Source organism: Stenella coeruleoalba (assembly GCF_951394435.1).
Source record: "Stenella coeruleoalba genome assembly, chromosome: 11".
Taxonomy (NCBI): Eukaryota; Metazoa; Chordata; class Mammalia; order Artiodactyla; family Delphinidae; genus Stenella; species Stenella coeruleoalba.
In genome coordinates this window covers 59,173,902-59,196,085 of record NC_137157.1, presented here as the reverse complement: position 1 = coordinate 59,196,085, position 22,184 = coordinate 59,173,902, and the positions used below count along the sequence as shown (strand labels likewise).

The window sequence follows — 22,184 nt, the reverse complement described above, 5'->3', positions numbered from 1 at the left end:
CCCTGAGCTTCCTGATTTGTTCTCAGGGATCTCTCCATTCACCTGGGGACAAAGGCCAAGAACTGGATTTCAAACAGAAGCAAGTCTGTTCATCAAGGGCTTCATCATTATTGCCTTGGTTAAATGTACATTGCAGAGATCTCAGAAAAAAATATCTGTCTTTTAACCTATCTGCTACACAAGTGGTTGCTATTCCTGACGCTGAGACATCACAGGATGGACCGGTGAGAGTTTAGCTAACGACTCCACGTGTGGCCAGGCAGCCTGCAGGGGCCTTGGACTGACATGAACCCCTCCCGCAAACGCACACCTCAGATAACAGCCACAAGCGAAAGTAAGTTCCTGAGATGACTTCCCCCGCAGCCCTTGTGAGCAAGTCTCCCCTGCCTCCCAGGGCCCTTCCTCTGGTGTCCCTTAGGTGAGACCCCTGGAGAGTTTACCAAACCCCCGCTCTTCTTGGTTTGAATTGACCATTCGGGCTTTAGCTCAGGCACCCCAAAGCACTCCACCCACAGACCCTAATAAAGGCGTGTGGCCCAGGTCCTGCCGCCCTCTCTCTGCCTGCACCCAGCCTGGACTTCCCTGTGTGGCCCCGTTAGGTGTGCTGTGTTCCTCCTCCAGGACCTGTAATAAACTCTATTTCTTTTTTTTTTTTTACATCTTTATTGGAGTATAATTGCTTTACAATGGTGTGTTAGTTTCTGCTTTATAACAAAGTGAATCAGCTATACATATACATATATCCCCATATCTCCTCCCTCTTGCGTCTCCCTCACACCCTCCCTACGCCACCCATCTAGGTGGTCACAAAGCACCGAGCTGATCTCCCTGTGCTATGCGGCTGCTTCCCACTAGCTATCTATTTTACGTTTGGTAGTGTATATATGCCCATGCCACTCTCTCACTTTGTCACAGCTTACCCTTCCCCCTCCCCATATCCTCAAGTCCATTTTCTAGTAGGTCTGTGTCTTTATTCCCGTCTTACCCCTAGGTTCTTCATGACATTTTTTTTTCTCTTAGATTCCACTCTATTTCAATTTCCTCTGTGGTCTTTTGTTGAACCACGGCTCACCATCTGACACCCTAAGCCTCTAGTTGAATGTTGGTTTAACAAAGTCACAACAGAGACTGACACAAGTTGTTTCCTAGCTCTCTCTTCTATTTCTCAAGCTCAAGGAAGTCAGTAGAGACTCAGGGCTTAGAAGAGAGTTAGAAGCCAGACCTCAGGCTTCAGGTGACCTTAGGGAACCATTATGTCCACCAAATTCATATCCACTTCCTTACAATTTTGTCCTTTACCCTAGATCATTGCTGCCAGGATTGGGCAACACTGGTGTCAAAGGAAATATTAGCAGAACAAACTCTTGACAGTCTGCACGTACACAGATCAAAGCTGTGTTACGTGAGGACAAACGGCTTGTGAGGCTTACAGTCAGTTTACAAAAGAAAACAGCATGGAAGCCTTTCAGGATATGCCTTAGTTTCTCTTTCAGCCTCCTAGAAGTTTTTCTGTGTGTCTCCATTTTCTTTATCACCTTCTTAATGATACATTATGCTTTCACTGTATTTCTTTGATTCAATTAATTAGATTTTTTTTTTCCTCTGGAAAGACAAGAGCTCTAATTTCCCATTTTGGGGGAGACTCACATTGGCTTACGTTCCTTTAAATAATGTAGCAGCTACAATAGGTATTGTGTAATTTACACATCAATTTGTAGCACAAATTTTTATTTATTGGGATTGTAAAATAAAAACGAAAGTAAATTATAAGACAGTATTATAGAAATAGAAAACCTATTCTATTTGACACCATTTTTTTCTATCCATTATGCCATGTAGTGTCTGGGAGGCTGTGTTGTTCATTTCCAGAGAGAATTCACTTTGTTTTAATAACAAATACAATTGGAGACCAAAGTTGTTTCAACATTTTTACTTCTTTTTCCTACTGGGTCACCTTTACATTCAAATAGAATCTGATTTAGATAGCCTTCTGGCATTGTTCTCTGGCCCTCATCCTTTTATGTTTCTGCTGCCTTCTCAAGGTCCCATCTCAATATATTCTTCTAACTTCTGGAAGCTTTTCTGTTTTGCCCATATAAGTGCTTATATGTGGAATATTTTTTTAAAAAATAATACAAAGGAACTTATGTACAAAACAGAAACAGACTTACAGACTTAGCGAATAAATTTTTGGTTACTCGGGGGGAAGTGGAAGGGGAGGGATAGATCGGGATTTGGGGATTGACATGTACACACTGCTATATTTAAAATAGATAACCAATAAGGACCTACAAACAAAAAAAGACAATATAAAGCTACAATAGGGATTTCCCTGGTGGTCCAGTGGTAAAGAATCCGCCTCCCAATGCAGGGGACGCGGGTTCGATCCCTGGTTGGGGAACTAAGATCCCACATGCTGTGGGGCAACTAAGCCCGTGTGCCACAACTACTGAGCTTGCACCCTCAATGAGAGAGCCCGTGTGCTGCAAACTACAGAGCCCACACATTCTGGAGCCTGTGCACCACAACTAGAGAGAGAAGAAAAAAAGAAACCCACACGTCACAACTAGAGAGAAGCCCGTGAGCTGCAACAAAAGATCCCACTTGCCTCAGTGAAGATCCCACATGCCTCAACTAAGACCCGATGAAGCCAATAAATAAATACATACACACATACACACACACACACACAGATATGATGACAGTAATTATTAAAAAAAAAAGCTACAATAATTAAGACAGTGTGGTACCATGCAAGAATAGACAAATAGGAAAACAGAACATAACGTAGACAACTGAAATAGAAGAATTATACTTTTTTTTTTTACCACAAAGGTAGCAATGCAGAGTAGTCAGAAAATAATGTTTGTTTGTTTTTAAGTAAGTGGTGCTGGGACACTTGGATATCCATAAGGAATAAAATGAAATTTGACTTCTATATCATTGCTCACAAAAAATAAATTTCAGAAGATCTTAGATTTAAATGTGATGGCAAAACAGAAAAGCTGTTTTGTTTTTTTTTGGCTACAAGGCATGTGGGATCTTAGCTCTCTGACCAGGGATCAAACCTGTACCTCCTGCACTGGAAGGCGAAGTCTTAACCACTGGACCACCAGGGAAGTCCCCATCTCATTGTTTTTCTGTAGATTCTTTTAGATGTTCTGTGAACACAATTTTGTTATTTTTAAATAATTAGTTACAGTTCATATTTTTCTTTCTATTCCTCTTTTTTATTTCTCACCTGATTGCCCTGGTTGAATCTCTAGTGCAATGATAATATAAATGGCATACATCTTCATCTCTGGAGAATGCTTTTAATGTTTCAGCCTTTAGTATGATGTTTGCTGTGGATTAAGACAATTCTATTTATATTAAAATTTTAAAAATATAATGAATAGATATTGAATTTTATTAAATTTTTTTATGTATCAGCTGTGATAATCATATAATTTTCTTCCTTTATTCTGTTAATTGGTTGACTAACTGGTAGAATAATGAGTCCACAAAGATGTTTGCATCCTTCAACCTGAATACATGTTAGATTACATGAAAAAGTGGGATTAAGGTTGCAAATGGAATTAAAGTTGCTAATCAAATGAACATAAAATAGAGAAGTTACCCTGGCTTATCTGGGTAGGGCTGATGTACAACAAGGGTCCTTTATGGAAGAGGGAGGCAGAAAAGTCAGTGTCAGAGTGATGCAGGATAAAAAACACTCAACTATCCATTGCTGGCTTTGAGGATGGAAGGCTAAGAAATGTGAATGGCCTCTAGAAATTGGGGAAAAAAAGGAAATTTATTTTCCTCTAGAGATTTCAGAAGGAATGCAACCCTATTGATACCTTGATATTTGTCTAGTGAGGCCCATTTCAAACTTCTGACCTCCAAATCTGTAAGATTAAAATTGTTTACTGTTTTAAGGCACTAAGTTTGTGATAATTTGTTATGAAGTAATTGGAAACTAACATAATGGCATTGATTGATTTTTAAATATTAAACTTATTTTGCATTTCTGGAATAAACTGAATTGGTCATGTTGTCTGATCCTTTGTATTTATCACTGGAGTTATTTTGGTAATTTATTTTTTATAATTTTGGCTTTTATGGTCATGATAACAATGGTTTTATAATTTTTCTTTCTCATAATATCTTTTTCAACCTTTGACATCAAAGATACAATGGTTTCATAAAATGAGATTAAAAATATTTCATAGTTTTTCAACATTTGGGAAGAATTTGGATAAGATTGGTATTTTCTTCCCTGAATTTTAGATAGAGCTCTTGGTGAAGCCATCTGTAGCTACAATTTTATTGTTGGGAAGATGCATTATGAATTCATTTATTTAATAGATATATGACTATTCAAATTTATTGTTTCCTCTAGAGACATTTTTGTCTGGCCCCCTGATAAGTTGTTGAAGAACAATGCTCTTACAATTAATTCCTAGAGGCCTTCTAGTTTAACAGGAAGAGTCTGTGACATACATTCATGAAATCCTTAGAGAGCTTAAGGACCAAGGTGAAAGCTTCTATGAGATTCTGGATATCTTTCTTTTTTTTTTTAATTGAAGTATATTTGATTTACAATATTATATTAGTTTCAGGTATACAACACAGTGATTTGATATTTTTATAGATTTTCCATATAAAGTTATTATAAATATTGGCTATATTCCCTGTGCTATACTTTACATCCTTGTAGCTTATGTATTTTATACCTAGTAGTTTGTACCCCTTAATCACCTTCCCCTATCTTGCTCCTCCCTCCACCCCTCTCCCCTCTGGTAACCCTAGTTTGTTCTCTGTATCTGTGAGTCTTTCTCTTTTGTTATGCTCTTTGTTTGTTTAAATTTTTTAATTATACATGCAAGTGAAAACACAGTATTTATCCTTATCTGTCTGATTTACCTCACTAAGCATAATATCCTCTAGGTCCATCCAAGTTATTACAAATGGAAAAGTTCTATTCTTTTTTTATGGCTGAGTAATATTCCAATATATATATCACAGCTTCTTTATTCATTCATCTGTTAATGGATACTTAGGAGGTTTCCACATCTTGGTTATTGTAAATAGTGCTGCAGGGTATATTGGAGTGCCTCTATCTTTTCAAATTAGTGTTTTCATTTACTTTGGATATATTCCTAGGAGTGGAATCACTGGATTGTATGGTGGTGCTATTTTAAGTTTTTTGCTATTTTCCAAAGTGGTTGTACCAATTTACATTCCCACAACACTGTAGTAGGGTTTCCTTTTCTCCAATTCCTCATCAATATTTATTACTCATTGTCTTTTTGATGATAGCCCTTCTGACAGGCATGAGGTGATATCTCATTGTGGTTTTAATTTGCAATTCCCTGATGATTAGCCATGTTGAGCATCTTTTCATGTGCCTTTTGGCCATCTGTATGTCTTCTTGGGAAAGTCTCTTCAGATCCTCTATCCATTTTTTCATCAGGTTGTTTGCTGTTTTGATATGGAGCTGTATGAGCTCTTTATATATTTTGGATATTAACTTACTAACCTAAATTATAATAAAAATGATAACACTACTTAAATTTAACATCAAAATATATTATGGGGCTTCCCTGGTGGTGCAGTGGTTGAGAGTCTGCCTGCCGATGCAGGGGACACGGGTTCGTGCCCCAGTCCGGGAGGATCCCACGCACCGCGGAGCGGCTGGACCCGTGAGCCATGGCCGCTGAGCCTGCACGTCCGGAGCCTGTGCTCCGCAACGGGAGAGGCCACAACAGTGAGAGGCCCGCGTACCGCAAAAAAAAAAAAAAAAAAAAAATATATATATATATATATATATAATGAATAAAATTAAAACACGTGTTAGATTGGAAAACTTTGTGATTTTTATAAAAGATAAAAAATACTATCAAAAATATTCATATAATTTTATTCAAAAACCTCTGGTGCTCTTTAGAATTGATATAAAATTTTTGGTAAATAGGGTACATAAAAAAGTCTATCAATGGCTTCATGATTGGTAGCAGCAAAAAACTAGAAATGACATTAACTCCCATCAACAGGTAATGCTAGAGAAAATTATGATATAACTAAGCCAATAAAAAGAATGATATAGATCTATAGTGGCTGACTTTGATTTCTGAGAAGTTGAGTATAGAAAGAAGTTTCTATATGCATATGATATGCATAAGTTGCATATGATAATGGGAATATGGAGGAATTCATTTAACATTTGCTTTTTGGTAGTGGTAACTGATAGTGTGGAATGAAAGGCACTAGGAGCACATGTTCCTATGTGCATAAAAGTGTTTAGGAAATATCTAATTTCCAAACTAATACAGTTATCTCATTGTGTTGGATGGTCTGGTGACTTTTACTCTCTTACATACACTTCTATTTTAATTTTTATAATGAAAAAATATAAAAATAAATAAGTGATGGGAAAGGGCAGTAATAAAAAGTTTTGGATACATTATGGATTTCATTTCAGTTGTTAATTGGACTTAATTTTAGTTTGATGCTATGGAATGAATTAGCCTTTTTTGGTTACCTTATCTAAAATTATAACCTCACTCTCCATTCCAACAATACTTTCCTTCTTCTCTCTTGTATTGTGATTTATTAGGCTTTATCACCTGACATGCAGCATACTGTTTTCCTTCCTCCCACCCTCCTTCCTTCCTTTCTTCCTTCCTTCCTTCCGTTCTGTTTACTTCTTAGTGTATGAATTCCCGCAATAGGATGTATGGCATAGAATTTTTGTGTGCTTTGTTCATTGCTGTGAACCAACATTTACTAGTTAAAAATATTCACTTTGATTCCACCAAACTCTGCTATTAACTGACCCATAATTACTCTCATATTTGCAGTGACTCAGCAGGTGAGAGTGAGGGAAGCAGCTCCTGAGGTCAGGGAACCGGCCTGACACTCCTGGGCTTTGGAATTGTTAGGGCTTGACCTGGGCTCACAGCTTAGAAATGGTGCTCTCTTGTTGGAGACAAACAATCTCACAAAACACCAACATCAGAGAAGGGCACACAGTGACTTCCATAATTTTGACAAATTCATAATTTTGTTTCAGTACAGACAAAAACAAGTGCACTGTGCAAACCACGAAATACTAAGTATCACCCTCTCCTCGATAATGAGTTCATCATGTATTACAGCTTTAGCCTCACTCTAGTCTCTTCTTCTAGATACCATTTGTTAAGATACTCAGTGACAGAATTATTCATGCCCCCTTAGAGTCACCAATCCAAAGCAGAGGCCTGTTTCCCTACCCCTCCCCGCTCCCTCAAATCACCTCATACAGGCCCACACCCTGTATAAGTTCTTTCTAACACCCTTGGACTAAGGCACCTCTCTGAAATTCCCCATGATTTACGTACTCCCCACTGCAATGAGTACTAAACCCAACCCACCTGAACTATAGCTGTGTTTCTGGTGGGTTTTGGCTGGAGAGATTTTATACCTGAATGTATAACTGAGATGAACACTATATAAGAGCAAGGTGTGGTACTTTTGTCCTTCTCACTTTGGACATTTGCTGGGTTCAAATTTGCCCAGTTCTCAGAGGCTTGGTTAATGGGAGCCTTTAAAATTGCCTGATCTGTCGGGTTTCCCTGGTGGCGCAGTGGTTGGGAGTCGGCCTGTCAATGCAGGGGACACGGGTTCGTGCCCCGGTCCGGGAAGATCCCACATGCCGCAGAGCGGCTGGGCCCGTGAGCCATGGCCGCTGAGCCTGCGCGTCCGGAGCCTGTGCTCTGCAACAGGAGAAGCCACAACAGTGAGAGGCCCACATACCGCAAAGAAAAAAAAAGATAAAATTGCCTGATCTGTCACCATCAGTAAACTAAGCAGTGCAAAATTCAAGAACAATATCAATGGTCTGATTAAGGAGGTGACTGAGGTTGGAATTTGATGCTTACTAAATCTTTTTTTTTTTTAATAATTCCACTTAGTAACAGTTAGTGGAGACTATTGAAGGTCAAAAAGATGTGTCCACTGATTGTTTCAGCTATACCTGACATTGAGATAGGCTGGGACCTGGGACCTGGAACCTGGGACCCTTTGCTGGATTAATTGCACCTGGACAAACGTCTCCTGGAGCAACAGAATACAAAGAAACTATAAGGGACACGTGTAGTTAGGGCAATTGTGAACAATAACATACAAAAAAGTCACAAATCAAATGCCACTTCTGAGGTACCTGGAGCAAAATCAGGGTACTACGCATGATCCCTGCACACAGCACCACCAAGGGGGTGGGCAGACAATCTAAGCTATGTTTCCTGACCAACACATGGACCTGCTCCATTGTTACTCCTTTAATGACCCAAGCAGCTCCTCTGGGGGAGTGGGCAAGGGTTACTTGTTTTTACTCCCTGTTACTTGTTTTTACTGTTTTTACTCCCCTGTGCTACAGAATGAGTCCCAATAAAGCCTTGCTTGGAACTCTAGTCTGGCCACTTAACGTATTTCTATTGATTAAAGGTCCAAGGGCCTGGGTTGGCAACAATATTATAAAGACTATTTAGGAAGACTGACAGGCCAAGAGGGATTTGTGAACCCTTATAGACTTAGCTAACACCTTCTTTTCCATACTAGTTTCTCAGTCCACCCAGGCACAATGTGAATTTTTATAGACTGGAGTTTGTATACATTGACTGTATTGCCCCAGAGATATTTGAGTCTATTAGCATATTGCCATAACCTACTTAGACAAGATTTGGAATTAATAACCATTAAGGGCAAATTAGTACATATCCTGTTAATTGCTTCCTCAGAGGAATGAACTCTAAAGAATTCAGGCCTTTCCTATTTGTATGGTAACTAGAGGGTAGTGGTTTTCAGGTCATATTCAAGGCCTTGTTCCATTTGTGAAATTCCCGGGAATTATGTGTTGGAGCAACCAGAGACATGGCTCAAATTATGCAACATGTAGTCATGCTTTTCTGATCATGCTAATAATAAGCAAGATGGGCAGAGACCAGTAGGACTCTTCTGGTTTTGGCAAAATCATATTCCTAACCTAGGAATCCTGTTCGCCTCTTCTCACAAAGTCACCAGGTAGAAATCTGAACTTTAGCAGGACCCTAAGCAGAAATCCTTAACAGATTTACTGAGAGTGGGCCCCAGGCCTTCTCTAGGAGCCCATAGGGTCTGACAGTTCATATAGAAGTTTCTGCCACATATATGTGCACACTAACCCTCTGGCAGAAATCAAATAGGATTTCTTTGCCAAGTTCTCTTGGGTTTTGGATTTGAAAACTACCGATGCAGATTCTTCTTACAGACCATTTGAAAAATAGATGCTAGCTTCTCAATGGTATTTGGTAAAAGTAGCCTCGCTATTGAAGACCATCACACTATTCTGAGGCCATAAATAACTATGCATTCCGGTTGTGCCCTGGATGATGGGAGATAGACAGTCAAATATGTGAGGGCCATTAAGAAATGCTCCCTCATAGTGTGGAAGTTTACTTTGAAGAGTGTGCTAAGAATGAAATTTCAGGGAGTGACCCACTCATACAGAAACATGTTGCATTGCTGCTTGGTGGTGGCAAATAGGGCTCTCAAAGAACCTCCCTGACACCATTCCAAGTGGTCTGGGGCATAAAATGACTGAATTACCAATGAAAGTTCTTGAACTGAGAACAATGTTCCTGCTTGGAAGTTAGTCTCAAGCAGGCTCTGCAGATACCAAAACACTGATGAAAGAAAGCAAGGGTAAATCTTTTCACTGCATAGAGTTGAAAGTTCCTTATTTAGCAGTGAACAAAGTTTTAAGCTCCTGCCCTCTGGGAAGAATTTAGATATGATAGACAATAAAAAGAAATGATGTAATGAAGAAAACGCATCCAATATTAACAGGAAAATATTCGATTAATAATGGCTGTGGGTGAAATGACCTGACACTGGCAAGTGGATCACATTGGACCTCTATTGTTAGCACCACGGTTCTGTAAGTGGGTTTAAGTATTGGGTATTAACTGGGCACTCATGCTCCACAAGGATTTGCTTATCCTGTAAAGGACTAATCTTGTATATAAAATTAAAGTGTGGAACAACCAATTCATCATTAGTTTGGTCCACTTGATTGTATTTCTTCTCAAGGTATGAACTGTACTGTTACTAATGAACTACTATTTAATGTACAGAAGTGATCAAGAAACATGATGTTTTTTGATGAAATCCAGTTTTTCAATTTTCTTTTTCCTATTATTATTATCATTTTCCATCTAAAAAATGTTAGCATTCCCTAAGTTTAGATAGATGCACTTTTTGGTTTAATTCTAGATGTTTTATAATTTTAGTGTTTATGATTTAGTCTTTGATTTTTGTGTATGGTATGAGATATGAATCATGTTTTTGTTATCATATAGGTAGTTCTGTGTTTTTTCAGCATAATTTGTTGAAAGAATTTCCTTTCTTCTATTGAATATCCTTAGCATTTTTCTCAAAAACCAATTAACAGTAAATGTGTGAATCTATTTTATAATCCTTTATTCTACTCCATTGACCAATTTTTCTATCTTTATGTCAATATCTCAACCTGATTAATATAGCTGCATAAGTTTGGAAATCAGATGTGTGATTCCTGCAACTTTTCTTTTTCAAGATTATTTTTGTCCCCTGACATTTTTACTTTGTCATATACATTTTGCGATCTATTTGTTAATTTTAACAACAAGCCTTCTGAAATGTTGACTAGGATCAGAGTGAAGGTACAGACAAATGGATATTTAAAATTATTATTTCTTCAATGACATGAACAGAAATACCTATATTTATTTAAGGTTATTTGATTTCTGTCATTGAAGTTTTGTTTTTGTTTTTTTTTTTGCGGTACGCGGGCCTCTCACCATTGTGGCCTCTCCCGTTGCAGAGCACAGGCTCAGGACGCACAGGCTCAGCGGCCATGGCTCACGGGCCCAGCCGCTCCGCGGCCTGTGGGATCTCCCCGGACCGGGGCACGAACCCACGTCCCCTGCATTGGCAGGCGGACTCTCAACCACCGCGCCACAAGGGAAGCCCTGTCATGGGTATTTTGATAGAGATTGCATTACATAGTTGCCTTGGATAGACAGATGGGACGTTTTAACAATATTCCTCCAATCCATGAATATGGGCTATCTTTCTATTTACTTCTATCATCTTCAATATTCTTCTTCAGTGTCTTACAGTTTTCAGAGTGTACGTCTTTCACTTCCTTGGTTAGATTTATTCCTAATTTTTTGGAATAGTTTGAGAAGGATATAGGTGTTCACTCTCTTCTAAATGTTGCATAGAATTTACCTGTGAAGCCATCTTGTCCTGGATTTTGTTTGCTGGAAGTTTTTAAATTACTTCTTTGATTTCATTACAGGTAATTGGTCTGTTCAAATTTTCTATTTATTCCTGGTTCAGTCTGGGGAGATTGTACATTTCTAAGAATTTGTCCATTTCTTCTAGGTTGTCCTAGTTGTTGAGTGGCAAGCGACCTAAGTTGAACCAATCAAAAACTTTTGTATTGAAATAGGGGGAAGAGATTTATTCTTCATGTTACATGTACTTGAGGAAGCATTTAGCCCAGGATTGAGTGGCAGCCATTTTTGGATTATGAAAGGCAAAACTAATTGAAAATAGAACAATTGTCAAAGAAGCAGAGGCAAGAAATGGAAAGAATAAGCTGCTTTGTTCCATTACTTGAGCTATAAACTCAAGCCTCAACTGAAGACAGCTCTGTCTCTAAATTCTCGGGCACATGAGACAGTACATGTCCATTATTACCTTAGACCATTTGAGATTTTTGATACAATCAAAGTCATTTCTATTAGAACGAAGTTGCACAAACATAAGGCATTTAAAAAAGTACTCATCAGCCTGTAGAATAGTGACTGGCATGTGATAGAGGTATTTGTCTTGAAAATGTTTTTGTATTAGTAGCAATAGTTAATTATTGTTATGTGTAGCAACAGTAAAAATTAGCAATGAAACTAATGATCACTTACGTCTTCAGGTTCTGGATGAATGTGGGTGTGACCACAGAGGCCTGAGCATTTGTTCAAATGAGACTTAGCTGAGCTTTCTCTTTCCTACTTGTCACCATCTTCCCTCTTAATTGCCAACACCTGCAAACACAGAGTTCTTGTCTCAGTAGAAGACCCCTGGCTCTTGAATATGTCCCCTTTGACATTTAAACAACCGACGCTCCTCACATGCACCATAAAACGCTCATATTTCAGCTCCTTCATAGGCATCCTAAGAGGGATACAGCCACACTGAGGGACCAAGGGGTTTGAACCAATTTTCTTTCTTGGGTTAGACCTGGAAAATTGGTCATCTGGGATTAATTATCCCTTTCCACTTCCAATACTTCACCCTGCCTACAAGCATATGTGATTTTTAAGGGACATTTCCCAATTGCCATGAATTCTTCAAGTTTTCTGAGTTCACAGCCCTTTGAATTATCTGAAGAATTTTGGTTTGCTTTTGTTTGCAAGGAGTTCCAAAGCAGAAATGCACTGTAACATCTTGCTCAGTCATCACTGCTATGTTGCCTTATGGTTATTACTGACAGTTAGTGCCCCCATGGGTTTAGTCTTAACTTCATTCTGCTGAAATCTTAGCTCATTTCTCTCCTCCCATTCTTCAGCAGGGAAGAACAATTGTTCCTCATTCTCTGCAGGTAATAATGTGGCTTACACATGTAAGCAATGACTCAGTTCTCACTCAATCTGCTCTCTCTTCAGCTAAATCATCCTAATGCCCACTGGACAGATTGAAATAGTCCAATCTATTTTTAGGCACTGTTGGCAACAGACAACTTAGAAAATTCATCTCATCCATCTCTCTGCATCTAGGCAGGATCACTTTTTGCCTGGTAGAGCAGTATTCTTTCTTCCTTCTGAAGTATTAAGATCCTCAAGGGGAGGGAACAAATCCCAGACTTTTGTCCTACTGTTTCTTTACATAGCCACTAAAGCCCTACTTTCAAATTTCTTACTTTCTTCCTTTGGGTGTACAGATAAAGAGAAGGTCCCAGTGCCTGTCTTCTAGTAGTTTTAATATATATTGGGAGACACATTTTATATAAGGAACAAATTGGGAGCTGTTTCTGGTGTAAGAGCTAACATAGAATTTATTTGAATGGATGAGGAAGGCTTTGCATCTAACCTAAATCTTTGTTGCTATTGTTAAGTTCATGAGATGGTGGAAGTATTTTATTACAGTTCATTTGGGAGGATGAGGATGCAACAAGGTGGAATGAAACCAAATGGTGAAATACCTCATGACTAAATCAAAGATTCAATGGTTAAGATTTGAGATCATCTAATCTGGTCTCCTCATTCCTCATCTGTTCATCTATTTAAGAAACAGAGTGATGCTTATGCATCAGGTGGTTTTCTAGCCCTGAGGACATTAGTGAACAAAACAGATAAGTGTTTTCCTGCACAGAGTTTACATTCTATTAAGGAAAAAGAGGCAATAAACATGGAAGTAAACATAGAATGCAAAGTAGTGTAAGTTCTGTAGAGAAAAATTATGGCAGGAAAGGGGGATATGTAAAGGGGCTTCTACAGCTGTAATAGGGAGTTGAGGAGGACTCTGAGGCTGAGAGAGAGAAAGAGACTTGTCCGGGGTCAGGAGGCAGGTTTACAGCCATGACAATGCACAAGCTAACATTTCTTACTCTCAGTCCTGTGTTCATTCCTCTACTTCTTCTGCATGCAGTAACTACTGAAGGTTACTGCATCCTGACTCACTAATGAGAGGCCACAGGGAAAAATGCTGAACAACGCATTTTTCTTAAAATGCTATAAATACAGTAACCTTGATTTTGATTATAGTATAAAAGTTGAATTTACAGGTACATTTGGGAAGTGGTATAGGATATAAAAAGAGACTAGCTGTGCCTTAAATTGCAACTTATGAAAAGAAATAATATAATGCCTTATTATATATATATGATTTACTGTTTGCTTTCATGCATAGAAATCATCTGCTTGCATATGATTGTTTCCTGGTGACCAAGTATAGCCATAGGAACGTATGGAAGGAGAAAGTTGTATTAAAGAATGGTAACTTTATCATGCACTAAAATCTGAGAAAGAAATTTTCTTAGGATAGAAAATCTTTACAAAACTGTATCATTAGAATCGTCTTGAGCCATTTGCTGTCCAAGCTCGGGTGTCCTATTATAGCCCTTTATGGAAACATTTCCCCGTAGAGACAGGACTGAGGAAGGATGGATGAAGCAGAGGTCTTCCTTAGATACCCTCAGGCTATTAATTCCCATCCTCACGCTAACAAAGAGGTGGGTATAGGGAAAATGATCATGCCAACCAGCAGATAATATAATAGTCATTTTGCATTAGATATTAATAAGCACCAAACATCAGCCTTCTCCACCCCTAGAAGAGTCACATCACTAATTTGGTCTGGTTTATAAAAACTGAAGTCTTGAGACCTTAGGGGCTGTGAATGTGTTAGAATAGGCAGCAAATGTGTGCTGAGCAAGGGCAGGAAAGTGACTGGAGATTAAACGTTCACCTTGGAAAACTGCCTAAGAATACAAACTGATGCCCAGGAAATTGAGACTTACAGTTGTTTTATGAGAAAATATCATTTTTCTGTATTAAAGTCATTAGGTCCTAAAGAATTAAAAAACCTCAGAAATGGAAGAAATCTCAGATATCATTTATAATATTAATAATTTCAGGGCTTCCCTGGTGGCGAAGCGGTTGAGAGTCTGCCTGCCGATACAGGGGACACGGGTTCGTGCCCGGGTCCGGGAATATCTCACATGCCGCGGAGCGGCTGGGCCCGTGAGCCATGGCCGCTGAGCCTGCGCGTCCGGAGCCTGTGCTCCGCAACGGGAGAGGCCACAGCAGTGAGAGGCCCGCGTACCGCAAAAAAAAAAAATAATAATAATAATTTCAAACCCTTCTCTCATGATTAATAAGTGCCAGGCACTCTGCTCTGCTCTTCCAGAAAATAACTCATTTGATGCTCACAGCAAGCTTCTGGAGTAAATATTATTCTAATTAGTATTGAACAAGATGGCCTTAATGTTCCCTTCAACTTAACTGAGCTTTAGGCAGGCTTCTTCTTGATTCTAGGCTCCTGATCTCCATTTTCTTAGAGCATTTTTTTTTGAAAACTTGCCATTGTAGGCTTAAAGACTTAAATATAAGACATGGCACCATAAAATTCCTAGAAGAGAACATAGGCAAAACATTCTCTGACATAAATTGTACCAATATTTTCTTAGGTCTGTCTCCCAAGTCAAAAGAAAAAAAAGCAAAAATAAACAAATTGGACCTAATCAAACTTATTTTTTTCCACAGCAAAGGAAACCATAAGCAAAGCAAAAAGACAACCTACAGACTGGGAGAAAATATTTGCAAACGATGCGACCGACAAAGGATTCATCTCCAAAGTATACAAACACCTCATGCAGCCCAATATCAAAAAAACAAACAACCCAGTCAAAAAATGGGTGGAAGACCTAAATAGACATTTCTCCAAAGAAGACATACAGATGGCCAAGAGGGACATGAAAAGATGCTCAACATCGCTAATTATTAGAGAAATGCAAATCAAAACTACAATGAGGTATCATATCACACTGGTCAGAATGGCCATCATCAGAAAGTTTACAAACAATAAATGCTAGAGAGGGTGTGGAGAATAGAGAGCCCTCCTGCACTGTTGGTGGGAATGAAATTGGTGCAGCCACTACGGAAAACAGTATGGAGGCTCCTTAAAAAACTACAAATAAGTTGCCGTATGATCCAGCAATCCCACTCCTGGGCATATATCCGGAAAAGATGAAAACTCTAATTCAAAAAGAAACATGCTCCCCAATGTTCATATCAGCACTATATTTACGATAGCCAAGACATGAAAGCAACCTAAATGTCCATGGACAGATGAATGGATAAAGAAGATGTGGGGTGTGTGTGTGTGTGTGTGTATACAGTGGAATAATAGCCATAAAAAGGAATGAAATAATGCCACTTGCAGCAACATGGATGGATCTAGAGACTATCATACTAAGTGAAGTAATTAGACAGAGAAAGACAAATATTATGTATCACTTATATGTGGAATCTAAAAAATGATACAAATGAACTTATTTATAAAACAGACTCACAGATGTGGAAAACAAACTTATGGTTACAAAAGGGGAAAGGGGGTGAGGGATAAATTAGGAGTTTGGGATTAACCTATACACACTACTATACATAAAATAGATGACCAACAAAGACCTACTGTATAGTACAGGGAACTACATTCTATATTTTGTAATAACCTATAATAGAAAAGAATCTGAAATATATATAAAGAATGTATATATATAACTGAACCGTTATGCTGTACACCTGAAACTAACACAACATTGTAAATCAACTATACTTCAATTTTAAAAAGTAAAAAAGGTGGGAGGGAGGGAGACGCAAGAGGGAAGAGATATGGGGACATATGTATATGTAAAACTGATTCACTTTGTTATAAAGCAGAAACTAACACACCATTGTAAAGCAATTATACTCCAATAAAGATGTTTAAAAAATAAATAAATAAAAAGTAAAAAAAAAAGAAAAACATAATAAAATAAAATCCCACCACAGCAAAAAAAAAAAAAAGAAAAAGAAAAGAAAAAAAACCCCTTGCCATTGTAAATTATTCCTCTACCCCTTTGAAACAGAAATCTCCAAGTCTCTTCCCAGTTCTACAACTCAGGACTGTCTTTTACAAGGACCTGGGAGCCATCTCTTTGGAATGTAATCATCGAAAGAGAATTAGCACCTTTATATCCCAGTTTCTGTGGGAGGGTAGGAGCCTAACATCATAGGTGCCTAGTCCTAAGTTGAAAAACTATCTCCTGTCACAAAGATATGAGAGAGGTTTTTCCTTTGGATAAAGCCAGTTAGCAAATACAGATGGCCTATGGTCACCTCCTAAGGTCCTTGGTGCTTTTCCATTATCTCACTCTCACCCTTAAAAACTATCACTCCTGCTTCAGCAGAGTTGAATTCAGGCTTAGTTCTGGCCTCTCTCCATATTGCAATAGCCATGAATAAAGTAACACAGTTAGTGAGTGTCTAGATTCTAAACCTACCCCTCACTTTACTGACATTCTGATGCTGTGAGTCAGGGCTTTCTGTCTCATTAGAATCCTTCCTAGAATAAACATTGCTGTGCTAAAAGCACTTTTATACCATTACTTTGCTTATTCCCATCCAGTATACTAGACAGGACAGTCCTCAGTAACTTTACTTTACAGTTGAGAACTTAGGGAGGTTAAACACCACGCCTAAATCATACAGCTGGCTAGTGAGTGATGAGGGTATAGGCTTTCATATTTGGGGCCCCAAGTTGCACTCTGGAGCTGTGAATCTAAGTAGAGCCAGATACCTGGGAAGGGATAACTTGAAATACCTACCCAATCCTCAGATTTTGGCAACTCTGAAAGCTTATACCCTCTCCAAACCAGCTAAGGACCTCTGGTCCCTCTATCCCCATTCCAGTGGTCCCTCTCCCCACTCTTCCACCCAGCAGCCTCCAGAGGCCTTCATGTAGTCCGGAAAAGCCATCTCCTAAAGCCTTTTCCACCCACATTACTTTCCTTTGAACCAGCTCCCTGTAATGACCCTGTCTTTCCCCAGTCTATACTTAGAATTCACTTAGAAACTGCAATTTGTATATGGACACTTGTCACTTTGCCTTGTGGGGCTGCAAGTATGAGCAGCCTGCTTCTTGTGGGTGTCCTACATCCCAGATTGGCTCCTCTCCTTTCACAGGGTTTCCTAGGTGACCCAGGATGGCAGTGAGGGCAATGGGGGTGAGGTGGGAGTAGTTGTGGCAGAGAGAAATCAGCATTGAAAGGGTGTTAGAGATTAATCTCCAAAATATACCAACAACTCACGTAGCTCAATGTCAAAAAACAAACAACCCAATCAAAAAATGGGCAGAAGATCTAAATAGACAGTTCTCCAAAGAAGACATATAGATGGCCAATAAGCACATGAAAAGATGCTCATCACTGCTAATTATTAGAGAAATGCAAATCAAAACCATAATGAGGTATCACCTCACACCAGTCAGAATGGCCATCATCAAAAAGTCTACAAATAACAAATGCTGGAGAGGGTGTGGAGAAAAGGGAACCCTCCTACACTGTTGGTGGGAATGTAAATTGGTAAAGCCACTATGAAGAACAGTATGGAGGTTCCTTAAAAAACTAAAAATAGAACTACCATATGATCCGGCAGTCCCACTCCTGGGCATATATCTGTAGAAAACCATAATTCGAAAAGACACATGCATCCCAGTGTTCACTGCAGCACTATTTACAATAGCCAGGACATGGAAGCAACCTAAATGTCCATCAACAGAGGGATGGATAAAGAAGATGTGGTATATATATATATATATATATATATATATATATATATATATATATTCCATTGTGTGTGTGTATACACACACACACACACACACACACACAAATGGAATATTGCTCAGTCATAAAAAAGAACGAAATAATGCCATTTGCAGCAACATGGATGGACCTAGATATTGTCATACTGAGTGAAGTAAGTCAGACAGAGAAAGATAAATATCATATGATATTGCTTATATGTAGAATCTTAAAAAATGATACAAAACAGAAATAGAGTCACAGATGTAGAAAACAAACTTATGCTTACCAGTGGAGGAGAAAGGATGGGGAGGGATAAATTGGGAGATTGGGATTGACATATACACACTACTATATATAGAATAGATAACTAATAAGGACCTACTGTATAGCATAGGGAACTCTAGTCAATACTCTGTAATGGCCTATATGGCAAAAGAATCCAAAAAAGAATGGATAAGTTTCCCCAGTTTCTGTGGGAGGGTAGGAGCCTAACTTAGGGGTGGGGGGAGGAGGGCTAGTTCCAAGTTGCAAAACTACCTCCTGGCAAGAAGATACCAGAAAGTTTACTTTTCCTTTGGGTAAGGACAATTAGCAAACAGAGATGGTCTAAGAAGCCTGCACTACAGCTCTTAAAAACTCTCCAGCCCTTTGTTTCCACCTAGCTAGGCAACCAGACTGGTCTATGCTCTATGACTGGCAATAGTATCAAAATAAAATAGAGTTCTGTTTGCTCATAATATCTGGTATGATTTTTTTTTCTTTAACACTCATGGTTATCCTTTCTGTCTAATCCCTTTCTCCTGATCTTTGCTATGGTCGACTAAAACATTATTCACAACCTAAAAATTGAGAGCTGTTGTTTTAAAAAATAAATTTATTTATTTACTTTTGGCTACATTGGGTCTACGTTGCTGCCCCTGGGCTTTTCTTTAGTTGCAGTGAGCGGGGGCTACTCTTTGTTGCAGCGCGCAGGCTTCTCATTGCGGTGGCTTCTCTTGTTGTGGAGCATGGGCTCTAGGCACACGGGCTTCAGTAGTTGTGGCACACAGCCTCAGTAGTTGTGGCGCACAGGCTTAGTTGCTCCGCGGCATGTGGAAATCTTCCGGGACCAGGGCTCAAACCCATGTCTCCTGCATTGGCAGGCGGATCCTTCACCACTGTGCCACCAGGGAAGCCCTGAGAGTTATGTTTTATTTGGCGGGAAGTTTTAGGACTTCAAGCCTGGGAGGCAGAATCTCAAGTAATCCTCAGAGTACTGCTCTGAGGAGGCCAGGGAGGGGAGCTAGGATACACAGGAGTTTTGTAACAAAGCGCAGGTAGTTGGGAACATCAAAAGATTACTGTTAATTAAAGAAAACCAGATATGTCAAGTTAAGGAATTTCGTGCTTTTCTATGTATGAGAAGATGCAGGAATATGGGCTCACTGAAATCATTCCTTTGATATGCACCTCAGCTATCTGGGGCCAGTATCCTGTGTTTTCATATCCTGAGTTTCCTCAGGGCTCACCGACTCACATTGAAGGGCTGCAGTCACTGATGACTGTGACATCCTTTGTTTATTGGTATGGTAGGCAATATTCTAATTGTCTACCATACACTATCTTGCAGTGTATTAGGTAACCAAGTAATACATTACTGTAAGCGTGCGCGCACGTGTGTGTGTGACCTCTCCCACCCTACTAAAATTTTCTTCGAGAAGGAATATATCTAAAATGCTCTATACCACATATAGCCTGGTAGAGTCCTGTCAGTGTTCAAGCTCTGTTTATTGACAAAACATTTTCCTTCTGACACAAACCACAACTACTTATTCTTTTTTAAAAATGCCAAGGTTGGGCTTCCCTGGTGGGGCAGTGGTTGAGAGTCCGCCTGCCCATGCAGGGGACGCGGGTTCGTGCCCCAGTCCGGGAAGATCCCACGTGCCGCGGAGCTGCTGGGCCCGTGAGCCATGGCCACTGAGCCTGCAGGTCCGGAGCCTGTGCTCCACAGCAGGAGAGGCCACAGCAGTGAGACGCCCGCGTACCAAAAAAAAAAAAAAGCCAAGGTTTAAAAACACATTTTTATTTGTATTGTTTTCTGCCAGCAGAAAATACTGTGAATTTTTTGCAATGGCCAAGAGGAGGGATTCTGAATCCCACTCATCTCTTTTCCTATGAAGATCCAAAATTTAGGATACAGGGAGAAAATGGTTTTAGTGGGGAGGCTCCAAGAGTATTTCCTTGGATGAGGCCTCAAGAAGAAAAAGAGGACACCTGTATGGTGGACGACTTCCTGGAATTTAATTGGGAGCACAGAGGGATGAACAGAGGCTCAGAGGGAATCCTACTGTAGGCTGCACCAAGGTTTCAGGGCCTGAAAGTGGGATTTGTGCTTCCTCATTTAGCTTGAGCCCTTTGAGAGTATTCCAGTAGCAACCCTTGTTCCTCAAATTTGATCATCCTTAAATCTTCTAACTGTCCTAGGCAGTGTCAAAGCTTGAGAGAAAATTAAGTATTTGTCCAGGTTACCACTGTCCCTATCATGTAGATCATGTATTCTAATACCCACAGAGTAGAAAAACCAAAGAGAAATGAAGTGACTGCCTAAGGTCTGTCTCTGTGCATGCTGTTCATGATAGCATCAGGATGGAGATTCCAAGTCTCTTACTCTGGTCTTCTGCCCGGTGTACCATGCTGCTTTTCTCCTACTGAGATTAGGAGTTTGTAGGGCCAGAGAGCAGGAGCTGGATACTGGAGGCCATACAGCCTCCTGCAAGAGGAGGTGGGAGTTAGGCTCTTCTATGAAGCTGCTGCTGTCAGAGCACGTGCTGTGGTGGTGGTAAAAGCCTGCAATGGGAATTTAAAAGAAACACATCATGCATTTTTTAAAAAATTGAAGTATAGTTGATTTACAATGTTGTGTTAGTTTCAGGTGTACAGCAAAGTGATTCAGTTATACATACATTCTTTTTCATCATAGGTTATTACAAGATATTGAATACAATTCCCTGTGCCATACAATAAGACCTTGTTGTTTAGCTGTTTTATATATAGTAGTGTGTATCTGTTAATCCCAAACTCCTAATTTATCTCTCCCCCTCTCCCACTATCCCCTTTGGTAACCATAAGTTCGCTTTCTATGTCTGTGAGTTTGTTTCTATTTTGTGAATAAGTTCATTGGTATCATTTTTTAGATTCCACATATAAGTGATATCATATGATATTTGTCTTTGTCTGACTTACTTCACTTAGTATGATAATCTCTAGGTCCATCCATATTGCTGCAAATTGCATTATTTCATTCTTTTTTATGGCCGAGTATTATTTCATTGTGTATATATACCATATCTTCTTTATCCATTCATCTGTCTGTGGACATTTAGGTTGCTTTCATGTCTTGGCTATCGTAAATAGTGCTGCTATGAACACTGCTGTGCATGTATCTTTTTGAATTAGAGTTTTCACTGTATATATGCCCAGGAGTGGGATTGCTGGATCATATGGTAACATTATTTTTAGTTTTTAAAAGAACCTCCATACTGTTCTCCATAGTGCCCGCACCAATTTACATTCCCACCAAGTGTAGGAGGGTTCCCTTTTCTCCACATCCTCTCCAGCATTTATGGTTTGTGGGTTTTTTAATGGTGGTCATTCCGACTGGTGTAAGGTGATACCTCATTGTAGTTTTCATTTGCATTTCTCTGATAATTAGTGAAATTGAGCATCTTTTCATGCACCTGTTGGAATGCACCTGTTCATGCACCTTGTATGTCTTCTTTGGAGAAATGTCTATTTAGGTCTTCGGCTCATTTTT

At 39.3% G+C, this 22,184-nt stretch overlaps 1 protein-coding gene across 2 annotated transcripts in view; it reads right to left on the bottom strand.

Moving 5' to 3' along the window:
- Positions 1-19,814: 19,814 nt before the first annotated feature.
- Positions 19,815-22,184, bottom strand: part of TESPA1 (thymocyte expressed, positive selection associated 1) — a 127,003-nt gene continuing 124,633 nt past the window's right edge. For both annotated transcript variants that reach the window (XM_079936931.1, XM_079936932.1), the window contains exon 11: positions 19,815-21,217. In XM_079936931.1, the coding sequence (XP_079793057.1) occupies positions 21,012-21,217 (206 nt within the window). In that variant the 3' untranslated portion in view covers positions 19,815-21,011. The remainder of the gene's footprint in view (positions 21,218-22,184) is intronic.